This window comes from Apteryx mantelli, chromosome 3, assembly GCF_036417845.1.
Source record: "Apteryx mantelli isolate bAptMan1 chromosome 3, bAptMan1.hap1, whole genome shotgun sequence".
Taxonomy (NCBI): Eukaryota; Metazoa; Chordata; class Aves; order Apterygiformes; family Apterygidae; genus Apteryx; species Apteryx mantelli.
In genome coordinates, this window is record NC_089980.1 from 70,573,648 (window position 1) to 70,600,321 (window position 26,674).

At 40.8% G+C, this 26,674-nt stretch overlaps 2 protein-coding genes across 6 annotated transcripts in view; one reads left to right on the forward strand and one right to left on the reverse strand.

The window, feature by feature from the left end:
• Window positions 1–16,385, forward strand: part of SYNJ2 (synaptojanin 2) — a 72,649-nt gene extending 56,264 nt beyond the window's left edge. The window contains exons 19-27 of the mRNA XM_067293606.1: window positions 223–441; window positions 1,680–1,758; window positions 3,026–3,194; window positions 4,381–4,545; window positions 7,185–7,319; window positions 8,552–8,664; window positions 9,419–9,527; window positions 10,913–11,115; window positions 14,427–16,385. Of these exons, the coding sequence (XP_067149707.1) occupies window positions 223–441; window positions 1,680–1,758; window positions 3,026–3,194; window positions 4,381–4,545; window positions 7,185–7,319; window positions 8,552–8,664; window positions 9,419–9,527; window positions 10,913–11,115; window positions 14,427–15,242 (2,008 nt within the window). The 3' untranslated portion in view covers window positions 15,243–16,385. The remainder of the gene's footprint in view (window positions 1–222; window positions 442–1,679; window positions 1,759–3,025; window positions 3,195–4,380; window positions 4,546–7,184; window positions 7,320–8,551; window positions 8,665–9,418; window positions 9,528–10,912; window positions 11,116–14,426) is intronic.
• Window positions 16,386–21,166: 4,781 nt separating this feature from the next.
• Window positions 21,167–26,674, reverse strand: part of SERAC1 (serine active site containing 1) — a 34,498-nt gene continuing 28,990 nt past the window's right edge. For 4 of the 5 annotated variants that reach the window (XM_067293608.1, XM_067293609.1, XM_013959130.2 and 1 more), the window contains 3 exons: window positions 26,305–26,487; window positions 25,688–25,831; window positions 21,167–23,683 (listed from right to left, as the gene is read on the reverse strand). In XM_067293608.1, the coding sequence (XP_067149709.1) occupies window positions 23,547–23,683; window positions 25,688–25,831; window positions 26,305–26,487 (464 nt within the window). In that variant the 3' untranslated portion in view covers window positions 21,167–23,546. The remainder of the gene's footprint in view (window positions 23,684–25,687; window positions 25,832–26,304; window positions 26,488–26,674) is intronic. The other variant, XR_001294893.2, reaches the window with a different exon arrangement.

A 26,674-nucleotide genomic window follows, 5' to 3' on the forward strand; every position in this document is an offset into this window, starting at 1 on the left:
GGTGTATCAGGCTTAATTAAAACATTTGCAATGAGCTTTGACATCATGGAGTTAAAAGTGACTACAGATATACAGAGTTTAACAATATAATGTTTGTCCCTCATAGAACTAAATTCTTACCTATCCTATTGTTTGACATTGATTTTAGTTTTAAATAAGCATTTCCTATTGCATGATGTTATTTTTTATTTTAAATAAGCATTTCTCCTTTGTTTTATGCAGACCTGTGTTAGCTATTGTAGAAGTAGAGGTTCAGGAAGTCGATGAAGCTGCCCGTGAGAGTGTTTTCCAGGAAGTGTCATCTTTCCAGGGACCACTTGATGCCACAGTAGTGGTAAATCTGCTGTCACCCGTGCCTGAAGAGAAAAATGAATTTCCTGAGGACTTGCGTACAGAGCTTATGCAAATGTTTGAGGATTATGGCACTGTTGTTCTGGTCAGGTAAATGTGGAATCTGAGATGCATGTCATCTGTTTACAAATATGGACTAGAGATTCCCTTTTTGTACCCACAGAGTTAATTTTATATTTGAAAGTAGTATGTTGAATGCCTCTATTGCATGTTGAATTCTTCATTAGAAATTGAATACATGTGTTTTGAATATCTTTTACCTCTTATCACCTCATTAAAGAAACAGTCTAACAGCTCTCCAGGCTGAGTGGAGGAGAATTTTATTCAGTCCAGGACCAGAGAGCAGAGGTTTCAGGGTAAATCATCATCTTTAGATTCAGGCCTCATTTATGTGTATTGCTTCTGCTGGCAGTTCCTCAGGCCCTGCTTCACTTCCTCTGAGGAGGTCTGCTCTCTTCCAATGCTCTTTCACACTCAGTAGGATTTCCTGTCTGGCTCTCATTTCTTTTGGGAATCCTTTTGCTTATTTTTGAAGAATATGACTTCCTGCAGTTCAAACACCTACTGAGTTTGAGAGGGAGGGTGTGATTATATTTTCTGGCAGAGCAGTTCAGTTTCTTTCTGGTTGATTCTGTAGGGGGCTCCAGCATAGCTATGAGACTTCTGTTTTGAGAAATACAGGGAAAACTGGGCAAGGCCTGACTGATGACAACACTTGCGACCTGGGAAACAAGACCAGAAGATTGATTATGTTGTATTTAATGCATCTATTGATGAGGAAAGCAGATGACCTGTTGTTGTGTGGTATTATGAAGTACCAAATGCAAGTCAAGGGTTCAAAAGCAGCCCTACAGGAACACTAGTACCACCTCGCATGTGAAGCAAAGGAGCAAGAAAAGAAGATGCTTTGTGGGTGTTTTTTTTTGTTGTTTGTTTGTTTTTTTGTATTGAGCTCAATGGTATCATAATCTTTCGGGAGGTTTGCTGTCCTTTGAGGCAGGGGATATGCATAGTCAAGGAAATCAGTGCAGAGGGAGTATGGATGACAGACTAGATATCCTGTAAAGCACTGCTGAGATGTTTGTACTGGGGCTTTGGGGACAACCCATTAATGGGCATGGTGCTGGAGTCACATAAAGGGGGATAGGTGGAGAAGGAGAGCCCAGCTGCGATTCTTAGACCACCTGTTCCTCCCCAGAATATACAGTTGTGAGAAAAACACAGAAAACCAAATATGGAGCTGTACAAAACTACTGTGGTCACCTTTAGGCCTTTTATTCACTTGCAGAGTAAAATGAAGTTTTCTTTCCTCTGCCTGTTTTTACTAGGATCAGTGGAGGTCAAATGCTGGTGACATTTGCAGACAGCAAGTCAGCTCTTCGTGTTATGGATATAGATGGTATCAAGGTAAGACTATTTCAAATCTATTTTAGTAATTTCATACCGAATTTCTCAAAAGTGGTTCCTTAAAATGGGATACTCAAGTTTCTAGCTAAATCAGTAGCATTATTTCAAAGAAAGTCTGCTCACAAAGTCCTTAGCTCTCACAACCTTTGCGGCTTTTAATGTTTTTCAGTTTCAGGAGGGCAGGAGCTGACTTTTCTTGGAGCTACTAGGCAGTGCTCAGGACCTGGCCTTGAGATATCACTGCAGGATACACACGCTTGGTCATTGTCCTGACACTTCAAGCGGTTCTCTAGAGACTATGCATGACTTTATACTGTTGCCAAAGCATCCTCACAATTGTTGTTTAGAGTTTTTTGTTTTTCTTAAATGTACCAAATAAACTCCTTCTACCAAGCTGGAACAGCATGATTCATTGGCTTCCATGGCAAACTCAGCATTAGAAGTAGGCTTTTGCCTTCCCCTCCCCTGTTTCTCTTTCCCACACACATACACTACAATTCATCAACCTCCTCATTTATGCTGACAAAACTGTTTGTGCGGCTGCACTGTAAACAACACAGGAGTAAAGGATTAAACCCCTGCACTTCTTTTGTGTTTGGAGTTTTATCTTTTAGTTTGCCTCATTTCATTGATCTAATTTTAGCACAGACCCAAGCACAGTTGTATGGGCACAATTGAAGGGACTGGGAACTAGGGTCAGGAACTCTGACTTTATTGCCAAAGCTGCTGTCTTTCATACATCTCACCTGAAATGTCACAGAGCAACATATATAAGCAGCAGTGGTCCTAATCTGTTCAATAATATACTTCTCATATAGATCAACAATCATATTTGATTGGGATTATCTGAGCAGAGGGCTTCCTTACAGATGGCAGCAAGTAGTAAGTTCCTGTGTGTTTTTAAAAAAGCCTCTGACTCATACTGGGCCCTTCTCACCCCATTGTTACGATCACAATATCATTTTGATGATATTTAATGTTTCAGCATACTTCTCAAGTAATTCCTAAATGTAGCAGCAGGGCTTCTGAGCTGTGAAGCTAACTTTCTTTCCAGAATATTGTTACAATCTGAAGACTTGATTCTGATTTAGGTTGTGGAGGTAGGAAGTGTGCTTCCTTTTCCTTTAACTTCTGAAATGAAGCTTTAGTTACATCAGTTTCTGAAGCAGTTGCACTGTAGACTGGCAGCACTTGCTTATTCTGCTGAGGTATTCTCATTTTGATGAAGTTGCTTGGCAAAGGGAAAATAATTCTTTCTTGGTGTTAGGTCAGAGGCAGAACAGTGAAGATCCGTCCCAAGACCAAGGACTGGCTGAAGGGCCTTCAGGAGGAAATTGCTCGAAAACGGGATAGCATTGCCCCCATGTCACCCACAGCAAACTCCTGTCTGCTGGAAGAAAATTTTGACTTCTCAAGTTTGGACTATGACTCAGAAGGTGAGCAGCAGGTTTCTAAGCCAAGCTGTGAGAAATTGCTTCGCTGACTTTGGTTGCACAGAGAAGGCACAATATGAGTGTGATTCATACCTTAGTTTATAATGAAACCACACTTCTTAGAAAGAGGATTGTAACTAAAGCCCTGACCCAGTACTGTGCCTGTGCAGAGAACTATTGATTAGATTATTATATCAATTTAGAGTTACAAAATATGTTAGCAAATCCAATGCATGTTACAGTTATCTGTATATATACAAACCGTAATGAAAACACAGATTACACAAGAAGCTTGCCCAGCCTGTATAGTACATTCTTTCACTGGTTGTAGGAAAAGTGCAGAGTGCAGGGTCCTGCACCTAGGGAGGCATAACCCCATGCACCAGTACAGGTTGGGGGCTGACCTGCTGGAAAGCAGCTCTGCTGAGAAGGACCTGGGAGTGCTGGTGGACACCAAGTTGACCATGAGGCAGCAGTGTGCCCTTGTGGCCAAGAAGGCCAATGGGATCCTGGGGTGCATCAGGAAGAGTGTTGCCAGCAGGTCGAGGGAGGTGATCCTGCCCCTCTACTCAGCCCTGGTGAGGCCACATCTGGAGTACTGTGTCCAGTTCTGGGCTCCCCAGTACAAGAGGGATGTGGCACTACTGGAGCAAGTCCAGTGAAGGGCTACAAAGATGATTAGGGGACTGGAGCATCTCTCTTATGAGGAAAGACTGAGAGCTGGGCCTGTTTAGCCTAGAGAAGAGAAGGCTGAGAGGGGATCTTATTAATGTGTACAAGTATCTTAAGGGAGGGTGTCAAGAGGATGGAGCCAGACTCTTTTCAGTGGTGCCCAGTGACAGGACGTGAGGCAACGGGCACAAACTGAAACACAGACAGTTCCACCTGAACATGAGGAAAAACTTCTTCACTGTGAGGGTGACCGAACACTGGAACAGGTTGCCCAGAGAGGTTGTGGAGTCTCCTTCTCTGGAGATATTCAAAACCCTCCTGGATGCAATCCTGTGCAACGTGCTCTAGGTGACCCTGCAACGTGCTCTAGGTGACCCTGCTTGAGCAGGGGGGTTGGACTAGATGATCTCCAGAGGTCCCTTCCAATCTCAACCATTCTGTGATTCTGTGTGATTCTGTGAAAATGAAGAGAATGCATTTGCTCACAAAGTCTTTGTTATCTAATATTTTATTTCAGGTGATATAATGGAGGATGAGGATGACTATTTAGATGATGCTTTGTGTCAGCACCTAGTAGCAAACACAACAGACGATTTGCCTGAGGACTCTGGGCGTTTTCCATCCATAACACCTTCAAACAAATCTCCATTGCTTACTGGACAAAAACCACGGCAGTATAAAGGTAGATCGTGTACATTTCTTAAAGTAAGACTTGAAGGCTTTTTGTTTGTTCTCCCTTTGTCTGTATTTCCTTGTTTGTTTATATTTTGATTGTGGGTCCTTCAAAGATAGGGATCGTCTTTTGGATACATGTTCATACAGTGCTCAACTCCTATTGAGTCTGTGACTATAACTGAGGCCCTCAGGCACAATAGCAATACAAATAATAAAACTTAGATCTTCCTTTTCTTGTCTTCAGCCCAGGGCAGGGTGCTGCTTAGAAATGCTCGTTTCCTTTTATAGTTGTGAGAAATTAAGTCTTTTTATCCATTTGTTCAGCACAAAGGCATAAAACAAAAAATTGTCCTCACTTAATTTTCTTACCAGTGAGGGCCAGAGTGAAAATTAAACTGAAGGATTCCCATTGATTCAGTGATGGACTTGGTTCTTGCCCTTTAAGCAATAGTTGTGGCAGTGTGGAGTAAGGTGGACTGTCCAGGAAGTTGGATTCAAAAGAATTCAAACGAAGCCTGAAGTATCTCCTTTGCTTCTATTCTATCTATTTCTGAAGAAGTTGAGGGTCACACTAGATATATATTCATTCTTTTAGTGCTTCGTAAATGTGTTACCATTTTCCTGGTCACCTGGCATGTTTGCACATTATTGTGAAATGACTCTGTAAACAGAAGATAAAGCTGTGAACATAATATGATATAAACTATATCATAAACTAACCAAGCCTGTGGTCTTATTATATGGGATGGGATATGATCAGGACATGCTTCAGTGACCAAGCATAGACAGGCTGGGTCATGTATTAAAAACTTCATTGTCACAGCAAGTGATTCAGTAGCTGTCTTTCTGCTATTCATTTGTTGATGGTACTCTCTCAGAAGTGCTTTGTCTTCTGGCATAAAAATGAAAACTTTAATACCTTCAAAGGTTGAGTCAGAAGTTGAGTTCATAAAGATTAAATGAAATTCATAAGTTACGCAGACAGATTTTCCAAACAACCATTGTGATATACAGCTTTCTTACCTACCTTAAGTCCCATGCTGAGTGCAGCTTGGCCAGACCTAGAAAACTAGCCCTGAGCCACAGAGTAGTCTGTCATTATTAAATACTGTGAAACCAATCACTTTGTATTATAGGATGTCTTGCTCTCCAAACACCTCTGGCCTACTATGTGATGATTCATTAAGCTACAGAGAATTGCAGTGATTCTTTTCACCCACACTAACTCTTCTCCGCAAAAAAATCATACAGTAAATAGAGGCTATAAAGTATAGTTTGGAGTAGGTCAAGGTGGGGTCATGATCTCCCACAAGCCAAAATATGATATATTCAGCCCATCTTGAAAGTCCCTGCAATTTCAGATGCTTCCATAAGCTTTCAATTCTGCCTGAGTAACTCCTAATTGAGGGTATGATTGTATGGCTGGTGTTGGACACAGATGGAAACCAAGGACGGGAGCACAATGGTGTTTTTGAGATCACAGAAGGGCATAGTCCTTGTAAAACTGATGTCCCTGGGAGCCATTGCCAAAAACGAGCAGTCTGTTAGGAGAATGGATAGAGGGTGGTGGTTGATTTTTGTCTTGTCTTCAGTGCTGCTGCCAGAAGTTCAAGCCATGTCTTTGGGTGCCTGTGTGACTCCCTGTTTCCTACTGATGAGCCATATCTATAGCTTAGAAGTACTGAAAATGCAGAGAGAAGGGTGGGGAGGACTGGGTAGATCGCAGTCTGTCTCTTTGAGGCTACCCTCCGGTGCTGAGTGGGAGTAGGAAATTGCAAGGCAGCTCAGTCTTCCCTGCAGAGCACAGCTTTCAGGAAAGCAGGAACTTGTGTAAAAATGCCTAAAATATGAGAGACCGCTGCTACTTAATTCCTTCCCCATCCTCTCCAAATCACAAGGACAAGACTAAATCGAATGGATTTGAAGTCTAGAAGAACATAGCTGCGTGGCTGGGCAGTGCAGGGAAGTGAGAGAACTGAAGTGAAAGCCCTCACCTTAGCAGATTGTTCCCTGGGAGACTAAAGCAATCCCCGCTCCTCACCTCTGCAACTGTCAGAGAAGGTTAGACAGAGTGAAAGATGGTATAGTCTACTCTTTTAAGGTGCAGCCCAGGACTACCAGATTAAAGGCATCACTGGAAAGCAGAGATGTGATGAGTGAGCTATTCAGCTAGACTCCCAGCATAAAAACAGTCCTTGTGAGCAAGGAAAATTGGCTAATCCTCTGAGGCAATTTCTGTGTTCAGGAAGGAAGAACAAGGGATTGACCATGATTAGCCTCCTTGTGGTTGTCACGTCATAGTTTGATTGATAACAGGTTGCTGCCACGTCTCTCTGTGCAAAGTTCATAGTCTAACAAGGTGACTAGTAACCCTGGAATCAGATGCAGGCAGTCTGTGTTTCATGAACAATTAATAAATGCTGGAAAAGGAGAGAGAGTGGTGTTTGACAAGAGGGCAGATGTTTCCTGGAGTGGTAACAGGGAGACATTCAGTGAGAGCAAACAGTATGAAAGGAACCACATGTCATTGCTCTGAGACGTCTGGTTCAGGTTTACCATTCATAGTTGCCTCTCTCCTGACTGCCCAGCTTCACGCCATCTCCTTCAGTGATTACCTAATACAGATACTTTCTAAAATTCCTCTAGATGACACAGACCTGGCTGATTTGAAGCGGGAGCTGGAAGCAAGCAGGGAATGCCACCGGCGGTCTCCAAGCAGATCTCTGTCCATTCCTAATAGACCTCGGCCACTCCAGCCTCCACAGAGGCCTCCTCCTCCTGGTGAGTTTAACTTTCTTTAATGTTGTGTTGGCCCCAGCTGAACATAGTTTTCCACTGTTCTCCTTTGCCCCCCTGTTTCTAGGTGACAAAGAAAGTAGTACCTTGCTCTGAAATGTCAGGCTATTGATGTATTTGTATTCGCTTCCCAGCCTGTTTCAGTCTGACTGTGGCTGCAGTTAGCCATGGGGGAAGTTTGTCTTTAGGGTGACAGGTACTTCATGAAGGAATGCCCTGTGCTTTCGTGAGGATGTAATGGTCCATATGTTTCTACTCATCGCTCAGGCTAGCAATGTGACAATGAAAAATAAATTACCCATGTTTATGCCTGTTGACTTTCAAAGTCACTGAGCGTTGCTTATGGTTTCTTTGTTTCTGACTTAATTGTAATCTTCCTTTTAAAAGCTTTGACAAAATACTTGTTCTGGACAGTCGTTTGTGCTTTTCTACTTTGTAAGCAATTCTTGCTTGCTTCTGTGTTTAGGAAAGAACTGCAAAGTGGCTTATGATTTTCAGTGAGGTACCAAGGGGAAGTGATGCTGTTTACTTAAGCTCTACTCACCTGAGAGGCCATCAGTGCTCTTCTGCTCCTATTTTTATGGCTACTTCTGGACTAATGGTGTTTGCTAGACCAGCATAATCATTTTGGCCTTCTGTATGACACAAGCCATGCAGCACATTTTTGTCACAGGCAAAAATATCTCTTGTCTATATATTTTCCAGTCATAACTTAAAGGTTCCATCAGACTCACTGCTGGAAGATGAGCTCTTCAGCATTATTCCCACTCATTTTTGAGTCTGTTGCCCAGAAACGACAACCCTGACATCTGTATTTCTGTGCCTGGAATGCAATGTTAATACTCAGCTGAGATTATTACATTAATTTAAAAAGACAAACTAGGAAACTGCTTCCTGAAACAGTTTCATCATTTTATTCTGCACTGAGATTTTGTCACCAAAAAGGGGGGACCTTAGACCAGACCAGTAACAGTCCACTCCAACACACCTAAATCCAATTGCCTTGTCCTCAGCACCCAGGCAGAGGGGACTCAGGATCCCTGGCGTCCCACAGGAAGGTCCTGTATAATGTGCCCATCCCCCTGAGGAGCAGAGAGGGTGAGACTGCCTCTTTTGTTAATCACAAGCACTTTCACAGGGTATCAGTTTTGCTCCATTGTAGGTAAAATGTTATACCAGCTCTTTAAGGTAAAAAGCCGGTTTTGTTTCCCTTTCAGCTGGAACATCGGGCAAAAAGTCCCCTTCAGATGGTTCCCTCTCTCCAGGAAGCCAGCCTGCCTGCTCCATCCTGGCAACAGCAAAGCTGCTACCCGGAGCCCCTCAGCAACCAGTGAGTCCTGCTGCTCAGTGTGGTCACTTGGTATATTCCTGGCCTCCCCCACCCACATAGGCTCTGAACATCATGTATGTGATGTGCCCATCATTCAAGGAAGGAAGCCTGCTACATGCCTGAGCTGAAAATGCTAAGCTCAATGCATTGTGCTGTAATAGTAGACTGTAGGGCGAGCTGGGCTCCAGAAAACTTAGTACTAAATTGCCAGGAACTAGAAAGGCCAAAGAGGCAGAGAAAGAATGCAGCAAGACCAAGACATTATTGGTTTATTTCATGTGTTGCTTTTTGATGGATGCTAACTTGAATTTTCAGAACTGTGAGAAAGTGGTTTAATTCTTTTCTCTACTTTTCTTCATGGCCACACCAGTGCCCAGCATACAGGAAAGGTCTTGAACATTGCTAGTAAGGCTACCAGCCATCTCAGCTGGGAAACAAAGACCTGAACATGGAAATATCTCCCCCTCTCCTGTCTTCTTAGATGAGATCTCTAATGTATTGAACGAAGGGGGATGGCTAAGGGCCCAGCCATGGCAGTGAGCCATTGGCTTGTTGTCTCAGCTGGAAGCAAAGATCTAATAGCTGCCAAAAGTCTCTCCTCACCACCGTTTCTGCATTATTTGTAGATTGTTGAATAGCCACCAACAAAACCGGAATATTACTTGAATGGTGTGTGAGCTTAGCTGTAAGATTATAGGTATACAAGAGAAAAGTTGTCTCAAGATTACTCATTCTCATACTTTTTTTTTTAAAGCCTAAAGTCCGAACTGGAATAAGTAAACCTTATAATGTCAAGCAGATCAAAACCACCACAGCTGAGGAAGCAGAAGAAGCTATTAGATGTCTTATGGAAGCTAAAGGAGGTGAGCATAGCTTTCTAATGGACTTTTAAAATCTTTATTTAAAGAAAACTGCTGGTGTATTCATCCTTCCCCTGTCATAGCCCAGATGCACTTATTTCTATTCAAAAGCTCAGCTAAACACTGACGTGCACATTCTTGCAAGATTATACTTAGTGTTTTCTGTCAGTTTTGATAATATTAGCCTTTTTGTTTCAAGATGACTTTAGTTGTATATTTTGCTGTAGAACCAGTTACTAGGAGCACCTTGGGTTATTTATGTCCAGATTTAGTCTGAAAAATTACAAGATACAGATGGGGTCTTCCTCAACTGATATTGTCTGTGTTACCTCAGAGTTGTATCTGCTTACATTTGCGTAAAGGATATTTTCTGCTCTGTTTAGTGAATGCTCACTACTCCAAGCAGAACTGCAGAGCCATACAGCTGTGGGGAAAATAACCTGGATTCTGTTCAGATTTATACAGCAACTACAGTTGTTACTTAGATAGGAGTTCAGACCACTTAACCTTAAATATCTAAGCTAAAAGGCTACTCCCTGCATAGGCTCTCCATCTAGTCCCTGGAGAGGAGGGGTTCTTGCAAGGACAGGTTAGAGCAGGAAACTAGCTTAGGTACTGAAACTTAGGCAGTGTGAATATACCCTCCAGGGTTGCAGGTAGTCTTTCGCTGATGCTGTGTAAATGAGAGAGAATGCAGTAAGACTCAGATTCCTTCCTGAGTTTGCAAGCCTCTCAGTTCAGGAGAAAAACATCTCTTTTCATTTGTAAATAGAGCAAATGTAGTCTGGAATAGGTAAGGTAAATATCATAAAATATCATTTAAAACATTTTGATTGACGTTTGTTCCTCAGAGAGCATAGTACACTTATTTTTGAAATCAGATATACTTTCCCTTAATTTTGAAACCCACATTACGCATTTCACTCAGTTTGGGTAAGGAAATTAGTCTGGTCAGGTTCACTTTCAAACCCTTACACTATACTACCAGTTGGCATTTACAGTTCTTTCCAAACTACCCTGCAGAAGGAGCTTAGTATCATTATTTGCTTTATCCAGATGAGGCAACCAGGGCAAAAGGAGACTCCGGACTTGAGTCCAGTACTCCTGTACCCCCAGTCAGTGTTTTATTCACTGGGTCAAATGGTGGCACATTGCTGTTTTAGTATGTAGTACTTCAGACAGGGAAATTTTTCACTAACTGCCTTTTAGAAATGTAAACATTCTGGTGACAGGATAGCAGAGATCTGTGGTTATTTCTAAAACCTGCATTCCTGGCCTGAACAGTATTCCCTTTAGGCATGCACATTTTGGAAAACACGATCATAAAAGAAATTGGTCTTTGCTACATTTCTAATCAAGATGAGACACTGATTGTTTTTACTTTTCAGGATTACAGGAAGATGCACTAAAGCCTGCTCCAGCCAGAAACCAAATGTTCACTAAACCTGAACCTCTTCCCAGCATCACAAAATCACCATCCTGCCAAGGGCTGCAGGTAGGACCAGTGCTTGTGCCCCATCGCCCGCCACCCAAAGTTCCAACTACAAAGAAGCCAGTACCCCTGCAAAGGACTGGAATCAAGGTGGAAAACGTAAGATAGTTGCAGCAAAATGCATCCAGACCTCACTACACTGTGTGAACACTGGCAAAAGGGGTGGGCTGTTAAACAGTTCATGTGAAGTCCTATCACTTACACTCTACCTAGTTCTTAATCAACAGGCACTGAAATGGTTTTTTGTATTGCAGTCATCAAGGCATAAAAACATACTAAGAAACCAGAAAAGGAAAGCAAATGGTTTGTACATCATTATTATGTACTTCAACAAAGTTGTCACTAAATTGAGTCACCCTTATTTAGCTTTTCTGTTTGTCCATCCATCCTCTTAGGTTTTGTTGCTGCTCTTCTGGTTTGTCTAAACCTTGTCAAGATATGTGGAACTGTCTTGTCTCTGATATTCTGCTGCTTCTGTATCTCTGAATCAATTTCACCTAGGAGGAAGTCGCCATAAATTGCTGTCTCATTTGGGAGCCACCCTCCCCACTGCTTTTCATCTTTCTGTATTTCTGCTCTGTTGACTATGAAGCATCAGAACCATCTCCACATCAGCAATATCTAGATTTTCTTAGGAAAATCAAGAAGAAAGACTTTCTCTTGCTAGACAAAAAATTAGTGTTTCAGTCAAGCTCAACGGTTTTGTTTTTCTTTTTTTGGTCTTACATCTATCCAAAAGCTGTAGTTCAACCTGGAGACAAAATTACTTAGAAACAAAATCAGTTGCAACAAAATTTCTATCTTAAAAAAATACTTCTCTTAAAATCAAAAATCTACATGAGTCAAAATGGAATGATTTTGCTAATTCAGAGGAGAGTTCCTGACCCACCAAAGCCTGAGATATAGACTCTTCATGCACAATTCACCATTTAAATTACAAATTTATAATACTGATGGGCGAGAGATCTGAAAACCAAAACAAAATACTACTTGCTTCCAAAATAATAACACAGACTAGAAAAGGCTTTCCAGAGAGGAAGACTGTACTACCCATTATGATTTTAATTGGAAATGCAGGTTCAGCTTCCTTCTCAGCCACAGATATTTGTGCTGGCCAGGGGTAAGTCAGTCACACATGTATCTAATGCTGCCTAAGCCTTTCTTTTTATGCTTTTAGGCTTGAGTCCTAAACTGCAATGCTGTAAATCTCCATTCAGCTGCCCCCTACTTCAAAGATATCCAAACTCCACAGGCCTCAGAGTTTGACCTTCACCTTCTCTCAGCTTGTAATTTGACTTCCATGACCAGTGGAGGTACTCGTCACCTTTTAAAATTAAATGGTCACAAAGTCAAATACACCAATATTCTCAAATAAGGACCCATGAAAACACCTTTCCAAACACAAGTGCCTGAACCACTAACTTGCAGAAAAGAGTTCCTTCTTGTGTGTTCTCTGTGGCTCAGTTCTGAATTTATTATCTGAACAGTGATCCAACTTCACCTGGAAAGATGGAGAGCATCAGCCACCTAGCATAGCCTATAGCTTCAAGGAGAGGGGAGGCACACGTGTTGTCATGTAGGTTCAAAGTGTGAGGTGTCATGCTAAGGAGGAAATCAAATTTGTTCAGCTTCTCAAGAGAATGCACTGACTGTTTAAACCCCTGACTTTGTCACCACCAGCACTCCTTGACTGCCTGAGTATTGATGTACTGAGCCCAGCTGCTTTATCTAAAAGGCTGAGCAGAGGTGCACCTCTTCAGGAAAGAGTTCTGCCATTAATCCCAGGTAGACAGGGGCATCTGATGTTCAGGATTTAAGATTCATCCCTTTTTCACCACAATGTTTTCTTTTGTCCACATGATGAGTACTTTGCTCTATTGATTTGAGGCAGCTTCTTGATTGGTATGCTGATTTGGGTCCTGTTCAGAGACATCTAACTTTTTTCATGCACTTTATAATGGGATTCTACCTTTCACTTAGGGCTTTGGATTCTACTCAAGTGCAAGTGCTTAAAAATACCAACCTGTAGGTGTTGTATTTTTAATCTGTCTCTGCGTCAGGTTTCTACCATGGAGATAATAACTCTTCACTTCCTAGAGCTGCTGAAATGATGATTTAATGGTGGAAGCAGTTTTAAGTATGAGAGGGGCAAATACAACCTTTTAAATTCTTCCTTTGTTAGAACTTCTTCTAGAAAGCTCTCCTCTAAGTCATTAGGACTACTGTTTTACCTTGCTCTGTAAAGGCATTCACCCTCTCTATCCTGGAGTCTGTGCAATCTCTACTTAGCAGAATCACAAAAGAAAAAATAACAAACAATACAGTGTGTGCCCTTTCCTTAAACTTTCAATAACAAGAAATGGTCAGTTTATTTCATTTTTATCATGTATCCATGCCCAGGGCACTCCTGGAAGTTGCTGAGAGGGACTGACATTTGGGTGTCAGCTATATGAAATCATCTGCACAAATTTATCTATTTCAGTTTGACTCTTTCAGTCTTCCACTCCTTCCTCCATCTGAGTGAGTTTAGATGGGAGTTGTGTACTTCAAAACCTCTATCCAATCCACCTCTCTCCTTGAAAAAGGCATGCAATCAAATTTAGGCAACTTAAGAACAGCATATAGACAGAAACAGCAGAGGATATGTTATTATGAAATATTAACTAAATTTAGAAGGCTGTATATTATCCTTTAATACTACAGCAGACCAATAAGAATTAAAATGCTTTCATTCAGCAACTCAGAGTGAAAAATCTGAAGCAGTCCCTACCCTCTTGGACTAATCTGGGCTCCAGTTATTTATGTATTTTTATATATGCTATATATATGCTGATATATGCTGAATTCCACTTAGAAATTATTTTTTAGCTTCAATCCCTAGCATCAGTGAGACAGGACAGAGCCATTAATACATTTCTTGGGTTTAGCTTAATCTAATTGTCCTTCAACCTTACATATCACAAGATACCCAAAGGCACGTGCTAATGGCCCCATTAATTTAGCCTTCCCTATGCCTTCTTGCTTAAATTATATTACAGTCAGCAGAGAGATGTAACAAATAAATAACTCTTCAGAACTATGTTGATTTGGCCCTGAGCAAAATCCTAATATGAAAGAGAGATGGTCAGAAAGAGATGCATTTTTCACGCAGGGAGTGAACAGCCTCTAGGATCCTTGTCCCTATACTACACCCTGTAAATGAACACTGGTCCAAGGCATGATGTCTAAAAACAGAACTAAGCAGGTGTGGTTTAAAACCATGCTGTCAAGTCTCCTCTTTTTGCTGCTTTATTTTTCTTCTGGTACTTTCAGCTTTTCTCAATAATGCCATCAATAAAATTCACACTAGAACTGACTCTTAGTTTAAGGTACCATTTTTGTTTTCATCTCTCGTTCCTTTTCCCCCTCAGGCCATGTCTACAGAAGAGCAGTTTGACCAGCAGACAGTGCATTCTCCTTTTGGCTTGCCAGAACTCTGGCCAGAAGCCAGAGCTATTCTTAGTCCCACCAGGATTACTCCACTCCCTAAACCCAGAACATCACAGCCTGGGAAGCCTCAGGAGAGCAGAAGAAGCAGTGAAAGGCAGCCCCCATCACTCAGCATGGCTGAGGCCAGCGCGCTGCCTCCCCAGAATACTTCCTTTGCCCCAAAGGTGCCACCACGAAGAAAGAAGTCAGCTCCTGCAGCTCTTCATCTTCAAGTTCTCCAGAGCAGTGACAACCCACTTTTTAGAGGGTTAATGTTCAACTCCAACAACAACAACAATCCTGGGCTCTGCGCCCAGACTCAGGACTCTGATGGCCTTCCTGGTCCCCCCCCCCAGTCTACTCTCTTAGCTCCTACATCTTCTGCCAGCCCAGAGAATAACACAGCTAAGCAGCTGGCTCCAAATGCCTTGGACTTGATTGCTAACCTTCAGGGCCCTCCTGCACGTGAGGACCAGCACCCACAGCTCTCAGATACCAGCTCCTTTGCAGGGAACACCAGTCTTTTGGACCTGGACACAGATTTTTCCTGCCCTCTTTCCATAGAGGCAGCATCAACTACTTCTCCAGCACACACTCCAGAAGATTTAAAACTCCTCAGCTCAAAAGATTTCAGTCACTGGGTTACATTTAGTGATGATGAAGACAATGGTGCATTGTCAGAGGGGTTCAACAAACTGCTTGTCTTAGAACAAAACAAAAATACCTTGATGAACACAAATGCTAATTCAGAACTGTAAAATTCCTCCTTAGTGTTCCTGTAGAAATCATAATTAGGATGCAAATTATAATAATTTTTTTGCACAAAGACCTGTATTTCAGGAAGTGTATCATCAGGTAACACTACATTTCATTTTCATGTTTAAAAACAAAGGTACTGCCCCTGGAGGGAAGTATACTGAATATATACAATCTAACATTGTCTACAGCTTGTTTGAAAAGTTCTCTATTTTAAATTATTTCTTTTGATTAATCTGTCTTAAAATGTTTTATTTCAGGTACAAATCATATGTAAGAGCATGTAATGTATGGAAAAAAAAACTTAAGAAAAACATTTTCCTGTGAAAATTGCTTATCAACCAATTTCTGTCATTTAAAATAAAGCATCCTTATCTTAAAGCACCCTTATCTTAAAACACCCATAAAGGGAATATATACCAGTATAACTGCAGCAGTATCATTATGGTGTTAAGGTTCTGCAAGTAAGTTTCCACTGTGGAAATAAACAAATCTTCTTTTAACTCTTAACATAGCTGCAGGCCTGGAGATCCCTATTATTTGTGTTGTTAAACTGTCATCTCTGTCTATAAAGTAAAATAAAAGGTGTGTACTGTGAGGATGTAAAGCAGAAACATTAGGAATTGGGTATTGCCCATTTTGTAAGAAATACCTGTTTTTACTCCAGACCAGGCAAGTGAACCCCCATATTACAACAGACCCCATTCTAAGTGCTATGCTGTTACTGGCAACGTGTCTAAGACAGTTATTCTAAAGGATTAGGTATTGTCTCAAAATATGATTCTGCTTTGCACGGAGATCAAAGGCATCTCTAGTTGGTTCTCTGCCACCTTTCCAAACAACATCTTGGTTTTGTTCAGGGCCATTCTTCTCTAAACATCGCGCTCTCCAATCACAGAGCACGTTGACCATGACAGTCCCTTTTGGAAGAGACTGTGCAGTTGGCTTGTACATGCTGTGTGTATGCAAATACTTTGGAAATATGGTGATTAGTTGAGGCCAGCTCATTATAGAGGACATTAGCATATTAATGCATTATGCTAAAGGAAATTTAATAATTCATTAGCTGTATCTCTGTTCCCATTCTGCTTCTTGGTAAGAAAATGCCATATGATGCTCACGTGTATTAAATGCAGATGAGGAAAGAGCTGGTCTTGAAACTTACCTTTACACAAGTGGAATGAAGGCTGATATGTCCTGAAACTAAGACTCAGGAGCATGACTGGGGATGGCAGACCCATCCTGCAGAAAGGGATGGTCGCTTACAGCTTACCAACGAGTTTACCCACTCCCTGTAAAGATCAGCTTGGGCACAGAACTGGTCAGGCGGAGGGAGGGAGGAAGTAGAGCATTTGCGTTTGCTGTTAATTTCTGCTAATCATCAACCACCCAGACTATTCATTTTGTACCAGGGAAGGCTCTGCTTTGTGCTTCCCATTAACCTCAGACGAGGTGTTAAGGTCATGCTGCAGCAGAGGGCCAGGTAGACCTGAGGAACAATGCAGTAACTGAACATGGGCTGGGAAGCCTAGAAATGGAGCTGGAAATTTGGGCAACCACATTTACAACTACAGACAAATTTACAAAGCATGTGGACTTACATAAATAAAGCTGTTGCGCAGGTGCTCTGTGCCTCAGTCCAGGGAGCACATGTAGGAGGCAATAACAATGCACCCACTAACAGGGAAGCAACAGCAATAATCTGCTCTGTGCAGGTTCTTGCAAACAAAAGGGTTAAAAAGATCATGCTTTAGGGCTCAAAATAATAGCAGGAGGGGAGCACCCCCCCCCCCCCCCCAGTTACAACTATAGAAACTGCAGGCAAATATTCCTGCCTGCCTGCTTTGCTTTCCCCTTATATTTACCAAGTAGTCCATCAGAGTCTATAGGGCAACTGTTTAAGGCAAGATTATAGGTCACTTTTACTTACTTACCATGGAGCGCTCATGAAATATTGCTGCTCCGCTCAAGCAGACTTGGCCTTCACAATGAAGTCCTCTCATCTATTAGCAAGCCAGCAGTCCTGCTTCTCAAAAGCCCAAGATTAAGGTAAGGATATCTGTAGTGATAAATGTGGCAAGTTCATTCTTTTCCCTAGGAAAACTAATAATTGCTTTATTCTCAACTGCTTAGAAAGTGGAAATTCAGTCACTTTCTTACTATTACTACCTAGCGCTCTCATTGTCGTTACCAAATTTTGGACACAAGACATTCTGTAAGAGAGGCTACTGCTGTTATCTGAGCACCTGCCATCCTCCTCTGCTCCCTTGTTTTGCAGATAGTCTTAAAAAAAAAGAAAGAAAAAAAAACCCAACTCAAAAGCCAAACCAATAAAACCCAGTGCTAAGCTTGTTTGTTATGTGCGTAGCAGTTTAACATGATAGAAGACTGGTGAATCATGCTGAAGCAAGATAGTTGTTTCCCTACAGGATGACACAGAGCCTCATCTTGTTCCTCTTAAATAATAAAATATATAAAATATATAAAATAGTGGATATTTATGGGCACATTTCAGTATAAAGCATTAAGAGCAGGAAAAAGAGAGTATGTTATATGACCATATCCAGCATTCTGTGCAAAGATGATTAACAGCTCTAGGACAGCTAATTTACATGTTAATTAAACTGTTATCAGGAAAGCCAATTAAAATGGATTTATATAAGTCAAATAAAAGTTGCCTCATTACTCTACTTGAATAAGAAAGAGAAGTATCTGGCCTAGTGTGGCAAGCTACCCATTAAAGTTTGAATCCCTGCAGCCAGCTGCTTTATACCATCAGTGACAGCATATACTGTTCAAGCCCAACAAATCAAGGGAAGGAACAGATGACAGTCCAGCTGAAAAGGTTACAGCAAAGAATGAGGAATCTGCTGTCTCAATTTATTATCCTTCATAGTTGGGTCTAATACCCCAGCTAGTGTTTTTCAAAGACATGCTCTGTGACCTGGGTATTAGTTTTATTGTCCAGTACAAGCTAAGCACAGCCAGACCTGCTCTGTGCTTGGGGAACCATTACAGAAAATTCAGACTGCAAGAAGTGGTGATTTGGTCCTTCTTGCTCAGGATTAAGCCAGGCCCCCACCACAATGCGAAGAGAAGCTAAGTAACCAGAACCATCATTCAGGTGATGTCCAAAACAGGAACCCACAGCGTGGCCTTGACCTCCCTACAGCTCTTCTGCCCAGTCTCACTGATGTACCATCAATGGAAACAACATTCTCGGTGATGACTGTCAATCTTGAGGGCCTCAAATCCCCAAGTGTCCAACTTGGAAAACATCGTGGAGGCTCCTCCCCTGCTCTTTAGATATGTCAGGTTGGGAATCCAGCAACTGGAAATCTCAAAATTGTTCTTTGACCCTGGCTGTAAACCCAGGTATGAATGATTTACCAGCTGCAACTATATATGTGTCTGTGTGTTTATTTAATGGGAGAGACTGCTGCAACAGAGTAATACTGTGTGAGTCTGCCCAAGACCCAGAAGTTATCAACTTCAAGTTGCTACAGACACTCAGTTGCTCAGCTGTGTTCATGTTTGCTGGGGGGGGACCTTCTGGTAAGTGGTTCTCCTCAACTGCCTGACTGCAGAGGTAAATCAGAGCAATACTTTGAAACTCTCCTAGGGAAAAATTTCTCAGTATCACCTTCATCCTCATTTGATCACTAGGCAAAGCACAGCTACTCTTCATAACCTCCCATTCCTCCCCTGTCTTGCTGTGCTTGCAGATGGAGGACTTGCCCTCTTCTTCTTCTTACAACTAGCCAAAAAATAAACTCATTCCTGGAATTTCCCCTCCTCTTCCACCGTTTCCCCAAAAGAGCAGAGCCCAGCCAGTCAGGAAACCTCCCTCCAGCTTTCTCTGTCCTTCCTTCATGCATGCTGATGAGAAGGGAAGACAGGAGAGGAGGTCAGCCTCTCTTACTTTCCTCCCATAGACTCACAACAGACCTCTGCTTCCAAAGCACCAGCTGGACCCCAGTTAGTTACCTTCTGGCATTTGCACACCCCTCTCCCATCAATTCCCACAACAAAGCAAGAAAGAACTATAACACTTCAGCATATTATCTCTTTTGACTTTTTTTTTTTTTTTTTTTTTTTTTTTTTTTTGGTGGGCCTCACACAGCATTCCACAATTCACTGGCAGGCCTGGGGCACCTCCTTGATGGCTCTTGGGGTGACAAGCGTAACCCATGGCAGGCGGTCCTGGGGCCAGGCAGAGCAGGGCCAAAGGAGGATGCCAGTTCTCCTTCACCCATTGCTGTATGAAGCTACACAAGCATCATTTCAGGCCAGGGAGCTGCAAGTGTCTGAAGGGGCTCTATAGGAGAAAGACAAAAAAACCCTACTTTCTGACTGTTCGGTATCACTCATTTAGATTAACCTAAATAAACACCACCACTTGGCACTTTAAAGCAGGTTCCCGAAAGCAAACTACAATTAAAGAATAGGACATTGTGGCAGTTCTGTATCTTTTCCTCTTTTCTTCTGTCAAGATTGGTTTTCGTCAACTTCCTGCTCACGTCACACTACAGAAGTGCTACTTCCATAGGGCTAGTGATTTCTGAGAAATAACTCCTTTTGTGTAGGCAGTACAATAAGAAAGATGATTTTTATAAAAGATATGAAGAATAAAAAAATCTCCAACAGCACAGCCATGCACAGAAAGTTTAGGAAGGTAAAGGGAAGCAGGAGATGGAGAACAACAACAACAACAACAAAAAAAACCTGACTAAAGCTCACTGATGTTACTTGTGACATTTTCAGTAACTATCATGATATACAATGAACTACAATCACTGCTCTGACTGCAACCTGCAGAGATGTACTTGAGCTTGTTACACTGTTGGTCTGTCTTGACTATTTAGACATCATATACTTTGCAGCAAGAGCAGTGTTTTACTATCCAATAGTACACTAATAAGATGAGGTGGGAACAGAATTTTCCTTTAGCATATTTTTAATGAAAAAAAACCCACCTTTCACAACTTCCCTTCAAAAAAATCAAATTGCAGCTTGCCAGTTGCATCAATTCCTCCCTATAGACTGATCAGTTTTTCTAGGTGGGTAATCACTGAAACAAAAAAGAGAATGAAAATCAATATATTCCATAATTTCTATTCTGCCCCCCAAAATTTTGGCTTTCACGTTTTTGTCCAAAAATCGAAAGTTTGAAAAGAAAGATACCAACATTTTCACCAGAATGAAAATTTCTGCTCTCTAGCTAGCTACAGTGCTTAGCACAGTGAAATACGAATCACAGTGAAAGCCTGTCTGCACTACTGTAATCACAGCAGTTAGTTAAAGGCTTGATGACCATAGCTACCAGAAATACCAATCTAGTTGCACAAGAGGGCTGGACAATCACAGGGAAGATGATGATTGACAAATTCCTATTAGTGTTCCCTTTGTGCCTGGCTATGTTACTCTTGGATGCCACAATGCAGATGAAACACCATCTTCTCAGATGCACAGCACAAGTACAACACACCTACTAGCCACATCTGTGGCTGGGTTCATAGCTAGATGGGATTAGTGAATTAAGGACATAGTTTGAGTCCTAACAATTTTACATAAAGGCTCTGTTCTGGATTAATGGGACACCAGGGAAGCACAAGAGTTTAAAAGTTTTTAATGGGAAGCAGACATTTATACCACACGACACACCCTTTGGCCCTAGAACCAATGTCTGTACATGGTTTAGGAGACACTTTTAGAGAAAACAAAACCTAAAAAGCACAACTGGTGATTGTTTGGTTTGGCAAAACACTGATGACCAGCCATGCTCCCAGTACGGTGCCTCTGGTGCTTACAAGTGCCTGTTATTCTTACTTCAGGTGAAGGTTAAACATTGCTTTCTTCCAGCATAAGACAATCACTAAAAATCCCACAGGTCTTTAACAAAAGAGAATATGATCAAGTACATTCATTTAGCAGATCATTCACCTTTAATACATTTTGTGACATATCTAATACATTTTTAAAAATACACTATCTTCCAAACAAAAAAAATACATACAACTCAAAATATTAGTTTTAAAAGCTACACCATGTATACATACAGTTACAAAAAGGAGAAAGTTGCCTCAAGAGCTCCAGTTATAGCAAGAAAACATAGAAGCATTTACTGAATAAGATTACAGTGTAATGTCATTGATCTGAATCCTTTTAGTCTATTAAAGTCAATATGGGCTTTGTCACACTACACATATTCCATTATTGGAAGTCTTATCTATTCAAACTGAATTCCACATACCCTCTTCTCTGTGAATACAAAGTATTCTAAAATATTTACACTCTGAAGTTTAAGCACAGTGTAAACAGGATAAACTCCTTTAAAGGTTCTGTTACATTTTCTATCTGGAATAGTGGCATCCAATATTCTTACCTACATCTTGGTTACAGAGGAAAAAAAAAACGCTCTGTTTGTGTAGTGCTGTACATTCTCTGTACTGCTGTGGGTTGTGAATTTTAACGTGCAAGGTTGAGGCTGAACTTCCAAAAGTGCTTTTTCAGACTTAAGTTTCCTCCTGGACTGGAGTGCTCTAAGGCAGGAACAGTTGAGGTGGCCTCAAGAGCCAGCAGGACTGCAGCCACCACTGACATCTGCACTGAGCCCACGCAGAACTGCAAGGTGCATCCCACCTGTTTGGTGGCTTTTATAGCCATAATTTTAAGGCCAGTAATACTAGATCCAGTTCACATAAGCAACGGTGAGAGACCTCTTAAGCCTTCTCTACTGATTTTCCTGTCATCAATAAAAGCCTTATTTGACAAATAGTCGGATAGGGAAGTACAGCCTAACCATAGCCTATATTTGTCTTCAGAGAGAGTTGGAGGCGGAAAGAAAGGAAAGAGACCACAGTAAGACTGTAACTAGGCTGCCCTGAACTATGCTGCAAATTATTTAAGACTTTAAAAAAAGTCTGAAAACTGCCATTTTTTCTGAAGAATACTTATTTCTCATCAGTACTGTTAAGGTGTCCTTATGACCTCTAGCAAAAGAGACATAATGATAAAACTTACGTAAGACAAAAGTGCTGTTTTTCCTCTTTACCTACACGAATAAGTACACTTGGGCCTCAAGAAACCAAAATGCCTGGGATCTTCTGCATTTCTCGTGAGACCTTATGCAACCTGCATTTTCTCCTGCTTTGCTTATTTTCTCCCTGAGCTTCACACTCTAAGCATCAGCTTTCTTGTCAGGACCTGCAGATGTCTTATTCCATTTGGACATTTTCAATGCTATTCTTTAAATCAGCTAACGAGCTTTTAAATGAGTAATATGAGCCAGGGAATGAAGTGTACCATCTTCTCAGTATGTCCCAAGAGTGAAGCTGAACATGAACATTAACAGTGAGGCCTCTGTTCTGTATCTTCCATGTGATAGTGCACAGAACTGTCCTGAGTCTGACCAGACACAAACTGTCTCAAAGAAAGCAATCTCAAAAGTTGGTAGGATTAAAACAGAAATGTACAAAAACATGAAAGTTTTTTTTCTGTTTTTTTTTTTTAATATGTACAAACAGGTTAAAACAACTACAGTTGTTTACACAAGACATCCTATCAGAACTCAGCAAAGCTGTTACCTCCTTCTCAAGCAGAAAACAGATGTTGCATTTGCTAACAAGTCTGGGTGGATCTGTTAAACAAAAAGGCAAATTACAAAAACTCCTGCAACAAGGCCACTGATCCAAATGCTATCTTCAGTCACTTGGATAAATTCCCTCAGGCTTCTGTCAGACTCCCTAGCATGGGCAGAAACCAATGCTTTAGGACAGCCACACGCTTCTTTTCCCCTTTGACACAACAGATAATCATCTCAGTTAGCTGTTTCTAATCCTCCCTGTAAGACTTTAGTTCCACCTTAATGAAAACAACTACCTTCACAGGAACCTTTCTAGGCTAAAAAGGAGATGCACTGGGCACCCTCCATAGCCTAGCGGTGCTGCTCCAATGGGATTCCTGTAGACTACCAAGTGAAGCTGCTGTTCAACTGAATCCCCATCCCCTCCCTGCCAAATTGCTGGAGAAATTACACACACTTTGTCAATAAACCTTTGTCACTTGAAGCCAACATTCTTTTTCTTTTTACCAAGTTACAGTACTGTGTTTCAGTCTGTACTTATTTTGAATGCATTTCAGAAATAAGATATGGAGTTCTCCGAGTTGGAGTACTGAACACTATTTTAGCAGCAGATACTATTCACATAGCATCTTTGCAGTTCTGCAGACCTCTTAAGTTTCGGGGAAGAACTCTTCTGTGTTACACCGCAAGGATGAAATAAGCAAGCAATGGTGGCAAAAACTCAATTTCCAAGTTCTCTGGCTAAAACCTCCTGAATGAACTTCAACGTATGTTGGTACAGGAAAGCATCCTTCTTCTTTGGCTTACAAATATTTAGATGATTAACATCCACTGGAATAAGGTCTCCAATACCCAAATCTGGGAAAAGGAAAGAAGAAGAAAAAAATACCAAAGTTCAGTAAAGTAAGATGAGATGCACATCTAGCATTAGCAATTTTTCACTCATTTCCTGTCTTCTGTTCAGTTATTTCGTCTTACATCAGGTAATTTTTTTAATGTGCTAAGCTGTGACCAATACATTCTACTAACACTCAGAGCTACATATTGTTGCAGAACTCACCTTGGTAAACCCTTAGGCCTAGAGTTCTAACTGTCTTAGTTGGGCATTCACAAATGTACATTTCTCCATACAGATTCCTTTGAATAATCAGAACTTCATTTACAGGCACCCAACTGAGAGCAAAGTCCTGACTGTACTGAAGTTTAAGCATTGACTTGAACAGGGACATGGTTTAATCCAAGGTATCTGCATTCTGAAAAAGTCTAAATGTATGTAGGGTTTTCACACCACTATTAATTGTTCATATTCCTTATAAAATACTTTGAAGTGGAGATTAAAAAACAGACTAACGTGGACCTTAAATATACAACAAATCACTAAACACCTTTCCTGGTAAATGAAAAAGAATCCATTGCGTATTTGCAGAATACAGGTGTTCTGTTTTCAGCTACTGATTTGAGGACACACCACAGCATTTACATTTTCCTGACAGCTATTACTACTACTGAACATTCCAGTTTAGGTTATGCTGTGACTGCCGCGTTCCAATTATTATGCATTCACTCGGCATCCTGTGAAATCACGCATTCTGCTTGGAACTTTGTATCTTTAGCCACATAAAATGACACTAGAGCAGGATGAAGGCTTGCATCATGTGTGCAAACAAATGTGTAAGAAAGAGCGAGTGCACTGCTTGTCAGCCTGACATTTGAGCAAAATGGGTGGGGTGTCACTGAACCATAGGTGAACCATACTGAAAACACTCACATGCTGCATTGCATATCATCTCTAGAAGAGAAGAGGACTATACTATAAAATTTTAAGTGCATGATGCTTATTTGTGCACTCAGTTATCCAGTCTTTTTTTTGTGTGTGTGCATGTGTGTGTGTGTGTGTTGCTAAACCAGCAAAAATTAGTACCTAGTTTTTCAGTCCTCACCAATAAAATTGCATCAGTAACATTTTGACAAAAATCTGCTTCTTGAGAAGAGAGACTGAAAAATACCACTAATTATTCACTCAAGGAAAACAGGAATGTATAGTCAGCCTTCTTCAGAGTAGCCAACCTTGCATTTAACCCAGCAGATTTAGCTGGCAGAAAACCTGATCTAAAGCCCAATGAAGCAATGGTTTCTGTTTGAGGCTTTACAGGAACCTTGGGCAGTGCAGAAGAGGGTCTGGCTCAGGTAAAACCTGAGAATATCAGACTTAAAAAAAAAAAAAATTCTAAGCTGAATACCCATAAACAAAGCAAGAGAAAGAACTGCCTGTTTTTCTCTTCTCCTACAAAAGGCAAAAAGATCAAGAGAACTCTTCAGGAGGTGAACTCTCTTTTAAAATGTATTGCTTGAATTTAAGTTTCTTGACTGCCTGAGATATGAAAGATAAAGGATTCTTAACACTGAAAAATAGTTTTGTGATCCATTATTTTTACTAAGCAGCTCACTAATTTTCTTTCTTCTTTTTAAAAGGAGGAAATAGCTGGCATTTGTGGGAGCTTCTGAAACACTGTTCAGCATACCTACACACAGATGGAGGACAGTTACTCATAATTACAAACAAAAGGACTACAACAACACAACATTAGATCTGGGCCTACCCTGTTCTTTTTAATAAGTGAATAATACTGGCATTTGGAAAAATCAAAACAAACAATTGCTGTACTAAGATATAAACATAGCTCCCTCTGATCTCAGCAGGAAGACTGTAGTTTAAACTCAGTCAAAAGTTTAAACAAAAGAAAAAACACAGATGTATTTTTCTAGGTCTTTCTACCATAGTTTTCACAACCCTTCCCCCTCTGTCAATGCCTACATGAATATTTGCAAAATTAAATAAAAATAAATGGCTATTTGACATACTTGCTGATTCCAGAGGTACGACGTGCAGTTTTATCATGCTGCCTATGTGTGTTGGTAAGGTTTCTGCAAAACTCAGCACTGGAAATTTCTTTTCTTTGGCAAAAGACAGAAAGTCATCATTCAGCTCTTTAAGGGCTGGAGAATCTGAGAAAGAGTAACATAATTTTTGCAGTGTTATCTTGAAACATAGATTATAGAATTTATCTGAAAGATTGCATTCCCAAAGAAATGTTTTGGAATAATTAGAAACCCCAGCAAGAGGAGTAATATTTTGTTTGTAGTCCCTTTCTTCAGGTAATCGTAAGCAACACTTCAACATTTCTTTCTGTATAGCATGGAATTTAATTGCAAGATTCAGTTTGTGAATTTCAGCACACGTTGAGTTATTACACTGCTAAATGGCCCAAACTATTCTTTTATAAACTCAGTCTCACTCTTTTTTCTCCCTCTGCAGTCAAACATAATATTTATTCTGTCAATTCAACACACAACCCTAAACATAAAAGGAGGGTTGTTGTTTTTTATCAAGCATTTTCTGAGATCATGATTAAAAAAAAAAAACAAATCAAAAAGAACAGACAGATTCCTGCTGCTAAATGGTTACAAAGCGAGCATACCCTTGCTGAGTTCTTTAACCTCCACAGATGGAAAGAGAAGATATCTGGCATTTATAGAATATTCAGCCAGCTGGGAACCATGGTGAGGTACGCTATAAAATATGATTCCTCTGGTGTTGTTTACAATTTTATCCATTTCTGGATTCTTGGAAGCATCCACAAGCATCTTTTTGACGAGAAGACCTGGCAGCAGAAACTGAATTAATACAGGGATTTAAACCACTGTGAAAATAATCATCATGCTATATTATCCATGAAGCAACTAAACCATATTCTTGCTTTGGTCAATTAGCCTTTGTTTTGTCAAATATGTAAGATTAAGTTGAAAAAAAAAAAAAAAAAGAGGAGCCATTAAAATAAAATGTCAATG